Below are 13,697 nucleotides of genomic sequence, written 5' to 3'. Positions count from 1 at the left end.
TATGTTGTGTGTCTAGTTTTCCCGTTTCTGTGTTTGGCCTGATATGGTTCTCAATCAGAGGCAGGTGTTAGTCATTGTCTCTGATTGGGAACCATATTTAGGTAGCCTGTTTTCTGTTGGGGTTTGTGGGTGGTTATTTTTCAGTCTTTGTGTGTCTGCACCAGAAAGAACTGTTTCGTTTCGTGTTATTCTCGTTTATCGTTATTTTGTTTGTTTGTTTAACGTATTCTATTAAAATGGATACTTTTCACGCTGCGCCTTGGTCCTCCTCTCTTCCTCCATACGACGAACGTTACAATTACTGAAGCGTTACAGATTGCGCAATATAAATGTAAAGGTAATTTCCAATTTGAGCCGACATATGCAGCATTTTCTGTAACGATGCGCGCTGAGAGTCGGGAAGCAAGTACAGGGAAGGAATATTTAATAAATAGATGGAACATAATACAAATCAGGATCAGGAGCGGACCGGTAGCGGAAACCTGGCGAACCGGATGAGGCGTGAGAGCCTGACAACCGGCCGAGGCGTAGGAGCCCGACGAGCTGGCTGAGGCGTGAGAGTTCGACGAACCGGCTGAGGCGTGAGAGTCCGACGAGCGAGCCGGCTGAGGCGTGAGAGCCTGACGATCCCCGGTAACTCCGGTACTGATACCCGGACCTGACATACCTTCTAATGATGTGCGCTGAGAGTCGGGAAGCAAGTACAGGGAGTGAATATTTAATAAATATACGGAACATAATACAAAACAAGAAACACTAGAAGCACACAGACATGAAACTCATTGAGATTAAAAATGTACTTTGCAAGAGAGACCTGGTTAAAAAAGCATAACGCAAACATTTAAAAGATAAAACACAAAGCACAAACAACTTCAGGTTAGACATTGAACAGGCACATTGGTTTTGGGAGGAGGGGTTCAACTATGGCTTAAAATATTGACAGCCCCTAAATAATTTTTCACCATAGATTTTACTATAACGTTAAAATAAATAACAATTAGGCCAGGATTCAATCAAAGGTGCGTTGTCTACAAGTGCACAGCAATTGAAGTGCATTTTAAGCTAATTTCCCGCTTGAGACGATATCTGCAGTGTTTACAATGAATGCAATCTCCGCAAATGTTGGAGAAATAGCCTTTATAAGACACCTTGTCGCTAGGCATGTGCTTTTCTACAACAGTGTTTCCCAAACTCGGTCCAGTGGTTTCAAGTTTCAAGTTTCAAGTTTGTAAAAATAATTTTTGACGAGCAAAAGAAACATACTTCTGCATTTCCCGCTGTATAAACTCATTGATTCTCATTGCAAATAGGCTCAGGATAACTCCTGATGAAGTTGGTTAGCTGATATTCAGAGCTTAAATAGCCAAATTGATTAGTCATAGGAATCAGAACTAATAAAGGCAATGCAGCTGCCTGTTTTTTCAAACGGTAGGCCTACCACATGGATGGGCATTCATAAGATTCCATTGTGTGCTGACATGGTAGGCTTCACCCCAGTAAGCACGGACCGACGCCAACATCTTTTGGCTGTCTTTTTTGTCTGTTTTACAAACGGTAAGCCTACCACATAGATGGACCAAATCTGAACCAAACCCTTTTTTCTATTCTGGAACAGACTTGATTTGGCCCAAAAATAGTCGTCTATATTTGGTTCAGATTTGGTCCGGTCTGGACCGGCCTTGATTTGGTCCAAACATAGACATCTATAAATTACTTATTTTCAACTTTCATTCAGAACCGAAAATGTACCTGATTTCAACTTCTGGAAAATACGTATTGTATAAGTGTTTTGAACGTCATTTTTCTTCCTGGGACTTTTCTAGTTTTGCAGGGGCAACAATTTTTTTGTCTCGCCTAGGGCGGCAGAACAGCCAGGACCGGGCCTGGTCTACAGCACCCATCTGATTGAATCCCGGCCTTACTGTTTATTACAATAACTTTGATTTACACATTTCATCTACAGTCATAATGCAAGTACAGGACAACTCAATTAATAAATCATATTAACGAAATGTCATTGACCAAATTAGCAGTAATATTATGACATCTATTCTGACGTAAAAGTATGCTACAGTCAGTACTGTTTGTAGAAAATAGGAATACAAATGTTTCCAGGAAATCACAAAGATGTGTTTAGCAATTGATTAATGTGTATGAGTTTAGTAATTAATATGAAACTTATAATGTTATTGACATAATATAATTAAATCATGATAAGACCTGTCTAAACCCCAGCCATCCCTGTCTTTGAGGAACCAACCAGGTTGATGTTTCCCTCTGGGTGAGAGTAGTGGCAGATGGGTGGGTTGGTCCTGATCCAGTATATAGCTTGATCCAGTATATAGCTTGTTCTCTGAGGTAGAAAACATATGATGAGTACAGTGTTCTTCAATCCCCAATCCTGCAGACCCTTAAGGTGTGCAGGCTTTTATTACAGCCCAGTACTAACATGTCTGATTTAACTTATACGGGCTTGAAGAGTAAAACATTGTGTAATAGTTAAGTGTTAATTGCATTTATTAAATGACATGTGTTTGTCAGCTGCAGACGTGTTTGTCCTTTATCAAGACTGTACAAACCTTGATGTTCATCACTTATTTGAAGGGGACTTTCATATTCTCACTTTTTTCTTTGGTAGTAGGTGCCTGGTAAGAGAGGTGATCTGAGCTTTCAGTAACACTTGCATTAAGTTGCTTTTCTGTGTAGTAACACTGTTCGTTCTATAATAACGCCATTGTATTACAATGTTGGTATATTCTACTTTAATTGGCTTTGCGTTCTAATTACAAAGGAATGAAGCCGAGAGTTTTTTGTTATTACACACTCCATATTCCATTTGTGTATAACAAAAGACAATCAGTTCCATTACTATTACAGAACAATTGCCATAGTACTATGTAATTACAATGTCGTAACTAGCATAATTATAGCATTACTACACAGGAATAAGAGCAACTTAAAGAAAATGTAAACACATGTTCCTGCTCTATAAATGAATGAGAAGACAACAAAAGCAACTATAAGAGCAGAACTCACCCCAGCCAAGATTACTTTCAACACTTCATCTCGCACCTGGTATTATCATGACAAAAAGCAGTAGTGGTAGTACATAGTATACATAGTTCACTATTCTAACACACTATTAGACAATATTAAATCACATAAGATCCCTAATGATTGACAAATACCTTTTTCTCTGCAAAACATCCAGTCAGTAAAATGAAGAAGCCCTGAAAAAATTTGACACAATAAATAAATACAATGGTTAAAATTGATTTCAGCTCCTTTCACTCAATAGTTTGAGACAAGAATATTTGTCATGGAAAATGGATGAAAAAGTACCTGTAAGGAGTTTATGATGGTGAAAGCATAATGCATCACAACACCCATTATTTGGTTGATCTCAATGAGCACAAAGAATCCGAAAACCCATGTTATCCCAAAGATTGGTGTTAAAAAGAGCACCACTTTCAGGATGCTTTTGGCTGTTTCTTTTTCGTCGGCTTTACTCCCATCAGGGACATTGGACTTTAGGAGCGTCATGATGACAACACACATGGAGAACAGATTCATCAAAACAATCGTCCCGATGGGCAGAAGAAATGCGTGAATGGACCCTTTCAGAAGTCCATCGTAAATGAGCCAGCAGGTTGTTGTGTTGTGGTAGGGGTTTCCTGTGTATTTGTAGTACACATAGGTAGCTGCCACGATCACTGTGGGACAGATGTAGCCGAGGACGGTGGACAAGAGCAGATACACCCTCTTCCTCAGCGGGTGGAAGACAAAGATGAGCTGGTGTAGTAGCATGACGCTGAGGCATAGCATCCAGCAGAACATAGCCAGAAAGAAGAAATGCTTGGTCACGGTCAGTACGAGGCACCAGGTCGCAGAGATGCTGGGGAAGGAGGAGGCCAGGAAACTGCAGTCGGCCAATAAAAGGCATAGAGAGATGTTGACCAGGGCTGTGTGGCGGAAGTGTGAGAGGTTGGACTTCACAACGGCCGACCACACCAGCGCCTCGATGAAGAGGAAGACAATAAGGGAGCAGATGGACATGCCCAGGCCTACGTAGGTAATCTCATCCAGAAAGGGCAGGTTCACCGGGGTCTTGGACATGAGCACTGAGAAGGAGGTCAGGTGGGTGCACTCGCAGTAGCTTCTGTTGTTGACCATTTCCTTCCACTTGCAGCCTTCTTCAGACCATTCCTTCAACGTGGTGTTCCAGAACACACAGAGGATTTTAGAGTCTCGAGACATTGACTGGTTGATGGGAAAGTCCAATTTGATGTCTATTTTGGAGTCGTTACTGTTTTGCAGTGTGGCTGACACCACAATGCTAGGGAACTCACTGTCCGGGAATTTTGAATTGTTTAATTTGTCAGCCAGGTTTTTTACTCCCACAGTTTTTACTATTCCTGAGGACTGGGCCAATTTGACCTCCACGCCAAACACAGTTCGATTGCAAGATGAGTTGTTTTGAGCTCGGCAGAGTTTGAATTGTAGATTTGGGGTGTCATTTCCGTTACTGGTATTAATTTTGATGTTCTTCACTAGACCCTCGACAGACTTGAGGTATTTTGAAGACATTCCATATTCAATGGTTTTGTTGACTGCCTTCCAAGGGTTATTCAACATGTTGCTTGCTGCATCAAGAAAAACCTGTGAATTGTATTTTACAAATGAATGTTTCTGTTTGAGATATATTGTACACAGCAGTATAACTGTATAACCTATAACAATAAGTCAAGGACTGGGGTATGTGCAAGTCACCCAATATTTGGCAACAGTTTAAAGGTGCAATCTGCAGTTCAAACAATAACAAACCGCAACTGTTTTGGTCAATATCTCAGGGATGGAGTTGGAGGAATGTAACCACTTTCAAATTCAAAGAGGGAGCTATGGATGCAAAGACTGAAATTATAGTTTTAACCATTCTCCAGATGTACAGTGTTTGTTTACAATTACATTGTTTACAAACATTGGAGTAAACGAGCTTATATTTTGGGTTATGATGGGGTAAGACAGTTGAAGTTACATAAGCATTTATAAATTATATTTTTCTAGAATCAATGGCTATATATCATTACTTTAGCATATCATGACTTTATCATGACTTTAGTCAAATGGACGTATCAACTGCAGATTGCTCCTATAAAGAGTAATCTATCTAAAATAGAAAACAGAATGGCTCACATCTAAAACGGACTCATCCAGGGTGATAGTTTCTGATGCTTCAGACATGACATCCAGAACACTGATGGATGCATTCAAATCAGCAACTGAGCTGTTCGTGTCAGCAACTGTGCTGTTCTTCAACCCAGAAAATATTTCACGAGCAACGTCCTGTGTGGCCCCAAGTCCCTCTCTAAAGTTCTGGAATGGTACAACACACATGGAATAGTAACTTTCTTTGCAATACCAACACATTCTACAGGCCTAAAACATTTTAATGATAGTCACATTATTCCAGTGGCTGGATATGTAGTTGAAGAATATGATTCATCACCAACCCGTGAGTAATGTTGTCATATTACTGTAATGCAGGAATGCAAGCGCTTTCACTCAAAACATAGACATTCACCAAAACACTACCAATGTTCCATATCGACTTTAAAGTGTGAGAGTTATATGCGTGCAGGAGGTGTAAGGCCATACTCACTGCTGCTGAAATGAGAATTTGATTAAGTTCCTCATTGACACAGTTTTCCAGCACATCCATCCATGCAGGCCCCTTGCATGTCCTCTCGTTATACCCCACTCTCCTCGGCTCACATTGTCGGATGACAATAGTGTCACCTTTTGGGGTTTTTGGCCAAAGATAGTCTACTAAACAAGCCATCTCCTTTTCCTTAGCTGATAAAAACAAGCGTTGGTCAGTGAGGAATATTAATAAGAACTAAACATCCACTTCATTTTTGTACATTTTGTATAAATGAACCATACAAGTTTATTACTGTCACTCAAATGTGTTTTTTAAGTGAATTGTTGAAGTGGCGTTATGTCCAAGAAGGATGAAGAGGATTAAGCAAATTCATTCAAAGGACTCATACAACCTAAACATACCATAAATCACTGGTATAGTTATGCTTGCACTTTCAGTCTCGTTCTCCTGGTTTCTAAATTTGACTGTGAAAACATGCGGTAATTCTGATTGCGAGCAATCTATCTTTGGAGTTATGCTGTAGCTGGTCCCCGCTGGCGAGACTAGAAAAGAATGTTGACATTTTTCGCAAGTTACTGCAACTTTATACATTTTGAGCACAAAGAGAAATAAGGTGATACATATTTCAAGACACAGTTCATAAAGAGTACCTGAGAATGGATTTGGGGGTTCCATTTGAGCTTGGTATGACCAAGTAACATTGTAAATCTCTGTGCTGTTCTCGATGGTTGCGTTGACCGTCACACTTTGAGTGCTTGTACCTTGACATTCTACAGTCAGTGGGGTACTCGTCATGGTGATCTGATCTGGTAGCAGGGCTACCTTCAACTCTGCAGAGGCTGCGTGCACAATGGATCCTTTGGAAAATCCACACTTATAAATTCCTTTAGAAGCAATAAAAAAGCAATAAACAGGATCATATCAGTAGGTCTATTTCTGCATCGAACAAATCAGATGCACTGTTTACAATAACCACATAAACAGGAAATCTAATCCTACTCGCTCAATTTATATTGGCAAGCATCATAGGTCTCTCAGACACACCTGCCCAGTTCCCTGACAACTTTTTAATTTGGACTGTGGTACAGTTAGGTGATGCCTCTGGGAATGTGACGGTTATGCTGGTTCCAGTGTTCAGGCCAAATGTCTCACTTCCCTTTATCAAGTTCCAGTTCCAAGAGCCACCTGCTTCATCAACTGTTGTTTCTTTAAATGTGCAACTCAGCGTCGGTGTTGAGCGGTATGGCACTTTGTTCATTGGATACTTAATGCTTACAAATCCTGTGGAAAAGTAGAGACATACGATATCAATACAATAAATAATACAATAGATCTTTACACGTTTCACATAATCATTACCAACATAACATAATCAATTTCATACTATAATTCTTGCTACATTTCTTAATATCATACTGTCTTTGTACTTGGTTGTATGGTCCATAGGTTATCATATCATAACCAAAAGCTTTGCAACTCTGAAACTGCATCTGATTGGAGTGTGCAGAGACTCCATTTTCACTATAGTATTTTCTCCTGTGCCTTATCTGAGCCTAATGTGGCATATCTCCTCATGGTCTTAATATCACTATGTGAAAAGACTGTACTGTAATGGAAGAGGCAGGACATTTACCTGATGTTTCAACAGATATTTTGGCAGAGGAGCCTACAGTAGTTTCCAGGTCAGCTGTTATTTTTGTAAGTTTTGTAGTCAGAAATATGACACTGACATCCACTTCGAAATCAACAATGTGGCCATCACCCCTTATGTGTCAATATTGAGTTGCCAATGGGTGAAAGGGAGACAAAAACAAAAATTGATGTTGCATCTTTATGGAGAAAAACAAGCACTCTGCCAAATATTAAGGAATGAATATATCCCATAATAAATATTGAATGTATTACCTAGGTCCAGATACATTAAGGCCCTCAAACCCATTTAATTTTTGAAAACCCTCTGTGAGCTGAGAGAAAAAGGAATTGTGTTAATCAATATTAAATATAATGTATCACTTGTTCAGGTTATAAGAAATGTATATACATTTCTTTAAGTCATTATACATTTTATTAATTTAATCTAAACCAAATTATACTATTTCATCAGATTTTAATTCCCTAAATATAAAAATGAAAATGTACCTGTTGTTTGATAGTATTAGTTTCACTAAATACTTTTCCCACTGTGACTGTTCCATTAAAGCAAACTAGGTAAACAAAACAAAACATTAGAATTGTGACAATATAACACCGCAACAATATCAACAACAACATTAATAATAGCAGTGGATGACAATTATTAGTAGAAATAACAGCAACAATTATACAATGAATAATTAATAATGATCAATATGTGTTAATAGTATTATCTATCCTATTGATCATATCAAATAGTGATAGTAAAAATAACAGTATCAACAATAATACCTTTCACTTTGGGAATACAGAAGGCTGGCAAGTAAGAAATATTTGCATTACAATATGAGTCATTGCAACACTGGAACTCGTCACACACTGCGTTGCTCCAGATGTACTTTGTCGAACAGTTACATGTAGAATTGTCCCCGACAATTTCACATTCTACACAGAAACACACATTATCAATCAACAACAATCAGACTACGGATGAAAAAACACTGATAGAGGAACATTTCTCTATGAAACCATATTTGGTAGAAATAGTGATACTGTACCCGCTGTTAGTTCAAGCAGTTCAATAGTCATACTTCCATTATCTGTAGTTATTTCCTTGATCGATGATAGAGTACCAGAGATGTCAAATGTAACATTGCTCTCTACCATGAACTCAGCCATGTAGGTATCTAAAACAATCAGTGACATAAAGGACATTTTTTTATTTTAGGCAAATGTGCAAGAGACCCTTTTCGGCAGCTAATTCTAATGATGAGGGAAGGTCTTCAAAAGTGCATCTGCTTGTGTGAGAGAGATAGTAAATTCACTTGTCCTCATGTGGCCCTTTTCTAGTTCTCGTCATAGATGGTAACCTGCTTGGTTTGTTATGTATTCAGACATAAATCTACAGATCATATAACTCACCCACTGCTAAGGCCTGTGTAAATGAAGAGAGAGAGACATGTTAGATTTCATCATCAAAGGGTCAATAACTACATATGTCCACTAGAATTAATATGTGAGATAAGATACTTTCATTAGGTTACCTCCACATCTGTTGTTTTTATCGGTGCTTACCTTTACTTAGTTTACTTGACTAACATCCATGGCTACTGTGTAAATTGTCCAACTGGCTCATTTCAAGTACTAAGGCAATGTACAGTTGAAGTCGGAAGTTTACATACACTTAGGTTGGAGTCATTAAAACTCGTTTTTCAACCACTCCACAAATTTCTTGTTAACAAACTATAGTTTTGGCAAGTCGGTTAGAACATCTACTTTGTGCATGACACAAGTAATTTTTCCAACAATTGTTTACAGACAGATTATTTCACTTATAATTCACTGTACCACAATTCCAGTGGGTCAGAAGTTTACATACGCTAAGTTGACTGTGCCTTTTAAACAGCTTGGAAAATTCCAGAAAATTATGTCATGGCTTTAGAAGCTTCTGACAGGCGAAATGACATAATTTGAGTCAATTGGATGTGTACCTGAGGATGTATTTCAAGGCCTACTTTCAAACTCAGTGCCTCTTTGCTTGACATCATGGGAAAATCAAAAGAAATCTGCCTAGACCCCAGAAAAAAATGGTAGACCTCCACAAGTCTGGTTCATCCTTGGGAGCAATTTCCAAACGCCTGAAGGTACCATGTTCATCTGTACAAACAATAGTACGCAAGTATAAACACCATGGGACCACGCAGCCGTCATAACGCTCAGTACTTTGGTTTGAAAGTGCAAATCAATCCCAGAACAACAGCAAAGGACCTTGTAAAGATGCAAGTTAAACAATTTAAAGGCAATGCTACCAAATACTAATTGAGTGTATGTAAACTTCTGATCCACTGTGAATGTGATGAAATAAATAAAAGCTGAAATAAATCATTCTCTCTACTATTATTCTGACATTTCACATTCTTAACATCAAGTGATGATCCTAACTGACCTAAGACAGGGAATTTTTACTAGAAATAAATGTCAGGAATTGTGAAAAACTGAGTTTAAATAAATTTTGCTAAAGTGTATGTAAACTTCCGACTTCAACTGTACTGCTTACCTGGTGGTAGAGGAATACCACGCCACAGTAAAGTATTACCGCTCTGGCCCACATCGTTTGTCTGATGGAAGCAAAGAAGATTTACACTGCTTCAACAATTTGGACACATTAATGAATTAAAACATCAATTTCATGACAGACAATAGTGATACTGTAGTGATACCCCATTGGTTTTCTTATTATCGACCTTACTGTTGTATTTTTGTCTCATTTGAGTCCGTGCTACTTGTTGCTTTTATTATTCTATTCAGATTTTATTGTTCGTCTCTGGGTGGTTTATTTTCTTTTCTGTTTCACTCTGAGGTAGATACTACTGTAAAGAATATAGGTCATGATCATTATTAATTAGCCTTTTATCTCCTGAGCTCCTTTTCCTGAAGTATACAAAGTCCAAAATTAGCTAGTCAAACTTTATTTTGCATCACTTTGCATTCCCCCATAATACAGACACAGCAGGTGGTGAGCTTGTCCTGTTGACCTGCTTATGACGCAATGAATAACCCTTTTCAATCAATCTCTGCTCATTAAATAAAACATAGAACAATCCACTCACTATGTACACTGTATGTCCTCTCAATTATTCACATGGCCATATCAACAAAAAGCCATTATTTCATTAAACTACACTGCTACAGCACATGTATTTGCTCATGTTTATTAATTAAAGAAGACCATCAACATTTTACTTGAGGTTATTTTTCATTTTTTAAACAACTCTTCCTCCAGAAGAGGCCTGGCCACCCCTCATAGCCTGGTTCCTCTCTAGGTTTCTTCCTAGGTTCTGGCCTTTCTAGGGAGTTTTTCCTAGCCACCGTGCTTCTACACCTGCATTGCTTGCTGTTTGGGGTTTTAGGCTGGGTTTCTGTACAGCACTTTGATATATCAGCCGATCTATGAAGGGCTATATAAATAAATGTGATTTGATTTGATTAAATGACTGACATCAGTTCACTTACTTGAATTCCATTTTGTTCTTGTTTTCTGTGAGCTCCATGTGCAGTTTCTGTAGAGATTAATCAGATGATTCCTGAACTGTGAGATGTAGTAGGGAGTTGTACATAGTTTAACGCAGAAAACCTGGTAATTAACTACAAAGACCATAAATCATTGCACGCCTGCTTAAACTTGTTTATCAGTTGATTGGCGAGCCTGAAAATACATGATCTAAGTGATTCATTGCTGGTATTCAGAGTCATAAAAGAGATGATATAGAGATGAGATAATGACTTGGAATGAAATAATAAGGTCATCAAATAAAACAAATATTTTATTAAAGTAAAGTAATGTGATTAAAAAATGGTTAATTAGTGATAACCAGTAATGGGCAGTCACTACCATCATGGGACTTGTATTAATTGTTTTATTCAGTGTTACAGCATTTAACCCACATAATGCATAGTGCATTTAATGTCTAATCAAAACTGAAATCGAAAACCGTGTTTTTTTGGTAATAATCGAACTGAAACCGAACAGACCCCAAAAAGCAGTAATAGCTCAGCACACCTACACAGTCAGCTGGGTCACCATGTTGATACTAAATCCAGTAATTACAAAACATCATGGTCCGTTAAGAGGTTGTTTTTGTATCACAACACATAAAAACAAAATATGCCTAGTTACTCATTCATTTATGGACTCTCAATATGACATTAATTTGAGCATTAATGAGATGGTACACCAGGTTAGTGTGAATGGAACAGAAGACTACACAGAAGCAGCCTATATACACTTGACGGTTGAAGTCACCTGGACTCTCAATATGACATTCATTTGAGCATTAATGAGATGGTACACCAGGTCTGGGGTTACATTGCCCCAGACCTTTATATTTTCTGTCTATTGCAGTTCACTTTATTTGAAAAGACTGTGAGCAAAAATGAACTGGAGAGTCTCAATTGAAAGTACTTTTTAATCCAGAAGTAGGGTAATCTGGGCCTGGGAAATCTAGCCTAACTAATTATTAGACTACTTAAAATGTTACCAAATAAAAATGTGTCACAATATTCATGTATTAAGATGTTTCATTGACACAATAATTTTTTCATATTCTTTCAAAATGTATTTTCAAACCACAACTTGGCATATATTTGAATAAGAATATACAGGGCAACCCCCAAGTATTAAGCAGAATGAACCATTTGTAAATGCAGGGCATAGAAATTATGAAAGATAATAGCTTTTCAGTAAGAGGAGATACTGACCTTGCCTCAAGAAATCTGCTCTTAAACCTGGGTTTGACCTGTGAAACTAGTGATCAAAAGGTGGGCAGCAGTTCGTAATCCATGTCTACCAGGAGACCATCGGGTTAGGCTGAATGCTCACAGTGAACAGGCTGCATCTGGCTAAAGAAAGTGGGAAAATGCTTGAAAGCAGCACGGCGGAGGCGGCATATGACAATGAGTAGCTACTTTGAAAAAGTGATCTTTGCTATTTGCATGGCTGGTATCTCCCTATGCCATCTGGACTGGTCAACATGGGCCTATAGCTTTCCATCCGCATTTGCCTACCAAATACAGCCTGAGGAGGTTACAGCCTGTCAAGAGGAAATGTTGTCTGGACATGTCATTCCTATACATGTAATTCCTATACATTTAATTCTTATATATTCAATTGAGGAAAGACAGATGGAGCCGTTAGTGCCCCAATGTGTTTGGTTATTTTGTTGCAAGTATATACCTTCTATATACAGAACACAGTGCTTGATAAGGCATAACTGTAAGCCACACACATTGAGAAACGGTGACCTCGTAACTACTTCAATACTGGTTAAAATGGACAAAACAACATCATGTTCTTAAAATTAAACTTCTTAGGGCTAGGCCCCTTTTTTTCTCACTTTCTCACTGAATGACTCACTGAATGACGTGCCCAAAGTAAACTGCCTGTTGCTCAGGCCCTGAAGCCAAGATATGCATATAATTGGTATCATTGGAAAGAAAACACTTTTACGTTTGTAGAAATGTTAAAATAATGTAGGAGAATAAAACACAATAGATATGGTAGGAGAAAATCCCCCAAAAAACAAATAGATTTTTTTTGTTGTTGAGAGAACATCCTCTTAGAATGGCAAGTATAAGGTCATACTGAGAATTAGCTCCCTGGATGCAATTCCTATGGCTTCCACAGCGTGTCAGCAGTCTGTGTTCAAGGTTTCAGGCATGTATCTTCAAAAAACGAATAAGAAATATCAGTTTTAGTACAGGGACACAGTCTTGGAAATTCGTGTTTGCGCGCGCCATGTAGACAGTTTGCACCTGCTAAAATCGGGTTCCTATTGAACATACTTCTTTCCGTAAGAAATATTATAGTTTGATTTTATTTTAGGGTATCTGAGGAGTAAATAGCAATGTATTTTCACTTGTTTAAACAAAGTTTAGGGGTAGATTTTTGGATTCCTTTCTCTGCAAGTTGAACAAGTGGATTACTCATATCGATGGCGCCAACTAAACTGACTTTTTGGGGTATAAAGAAGGATTTTATCTAACAAAACGGATAGTGCAGTTAGGTTAACAAGAATTTAAGCTTTCAACCGATATAAGACCCTTATATGTACCTAAATGTTTAAAATCAATAATTTTTGTGATTATTTATTCGAACCGCTAGAGGGACACCTAGGCTTAACTGACTTGCCTAGCTAAATAAAGGTTAAATAAAAATAAAATAAATAAATGTTGTATCGTATGACAACTTACAATTCTGAGTTGAATAAGTATTTCCTTGAAGGCCAGATTGTTCTCCTGTAACAATGGAATGAATGTTTTACAGCAGGGATTGCCAACAGGCGGCTCGCAGGCAAAAACTGGCCCACAAGTGTTTTTCATATACACTACCGTTCAAAAGTTTGGG

The 13,697-nt window shown here is 38.2% G+C and overlaps 1 protein-coding gene across 1 annotated transcript; it reads right to left on the bottom strand.

Annotated features, from left to right (window-relative positions):
• Positions 1 to 696: 696 nt before the first annotated feature.
• Positions 697 to 12,240, bottom strand: adgrf3b (adhesion G protein-coupled receptor F3b). Its single transcript, XM_038962197.1, has 19 exons — positions 12,053 to 12,240; positions 10,808 to 10,854; positions 9,852 to 9,912; positions 8,717 to 8,729; positions 8,353 to 8,481; positions 8,087 to 8,239; positions 7,802 to 7,866; positions 7,568 to 7,626; positions 7,296 to 7,426; positions 6,707 to 6,943; positions 6,313 to 6,546; positions 6,064 to 6,204; positions 5,660 to 5,853; positions 5,194 to 5,373; positions 3,343 to 4,659; positions 3,189 to 3,230; positions 3,037 to 3,072; positions 2,580 to 2,645; positions 697 to 2,353 (listed from the first exon to the last, which is right to left on the bottom strand). The coding sequence occupies exons 2-18, from the start codon at positions 10,843 to 10,845 to the stop codon at positions 2,595 to 2,597; spliced, it is 3,081 nt and encodes a 1,026-aa protein (XP_038818125.1). The 5' UTR covers positions 10,846 to 10,854; positions 12,053 to 12,240; the 3' UTR covers positions 697 to 2,353; positions 2,580 to 2,594.
• Positions 12,241 to 13,697: the final 1,457 nt, after the last annotated feature.

The sequence above is a fragment of the Salvelinus namaycush genome, chromosome 24, assembly GCF_016432855.1.
Source record: "Salvelinus namaycush isolate Seneca chromosome 24, SaNama_1.0, whole genome shotgun sequence".
NCBI classification, from domain to species: Eukaryota; Metazoa; Chordata; class Actinopteri; order Salmoniformes; family Salmonidae; genus Salvelinus; species Salvelinus namaycush.
The sequence above is the reverse complement of the archived record's forward strand: the minus strand, read 5'-3'. Positions and strand labels throughout refer to the sequence as shown.

What these genes read in the sequence shown, in the direction of transcription:
- adgrf3b (XM_038962197.1), bottom strand. Translation starts at nt 10,845, where the DNA reads ATGGAGCTCACAGAAAACAAGAACAAAATGGAATTCAA. An exon ending in CTTAATGTATCTGGACCTAG is followed by an intron (nt 7,427 to 7,567) that starts GTAATACATTCA and finishes TTGACACATAAG; the next exon opens with GGGTGATGGCCACATTGTTG. An exon ending in ACCCCCAAATCCATTCTCAG is followed by an intron (nt 6,205 to 6,312) that starts GTACTCTTTATG and finishes ATTCTTTTCTAG; the next exon opens with TCTCGCCAGCGGGGACCAGC.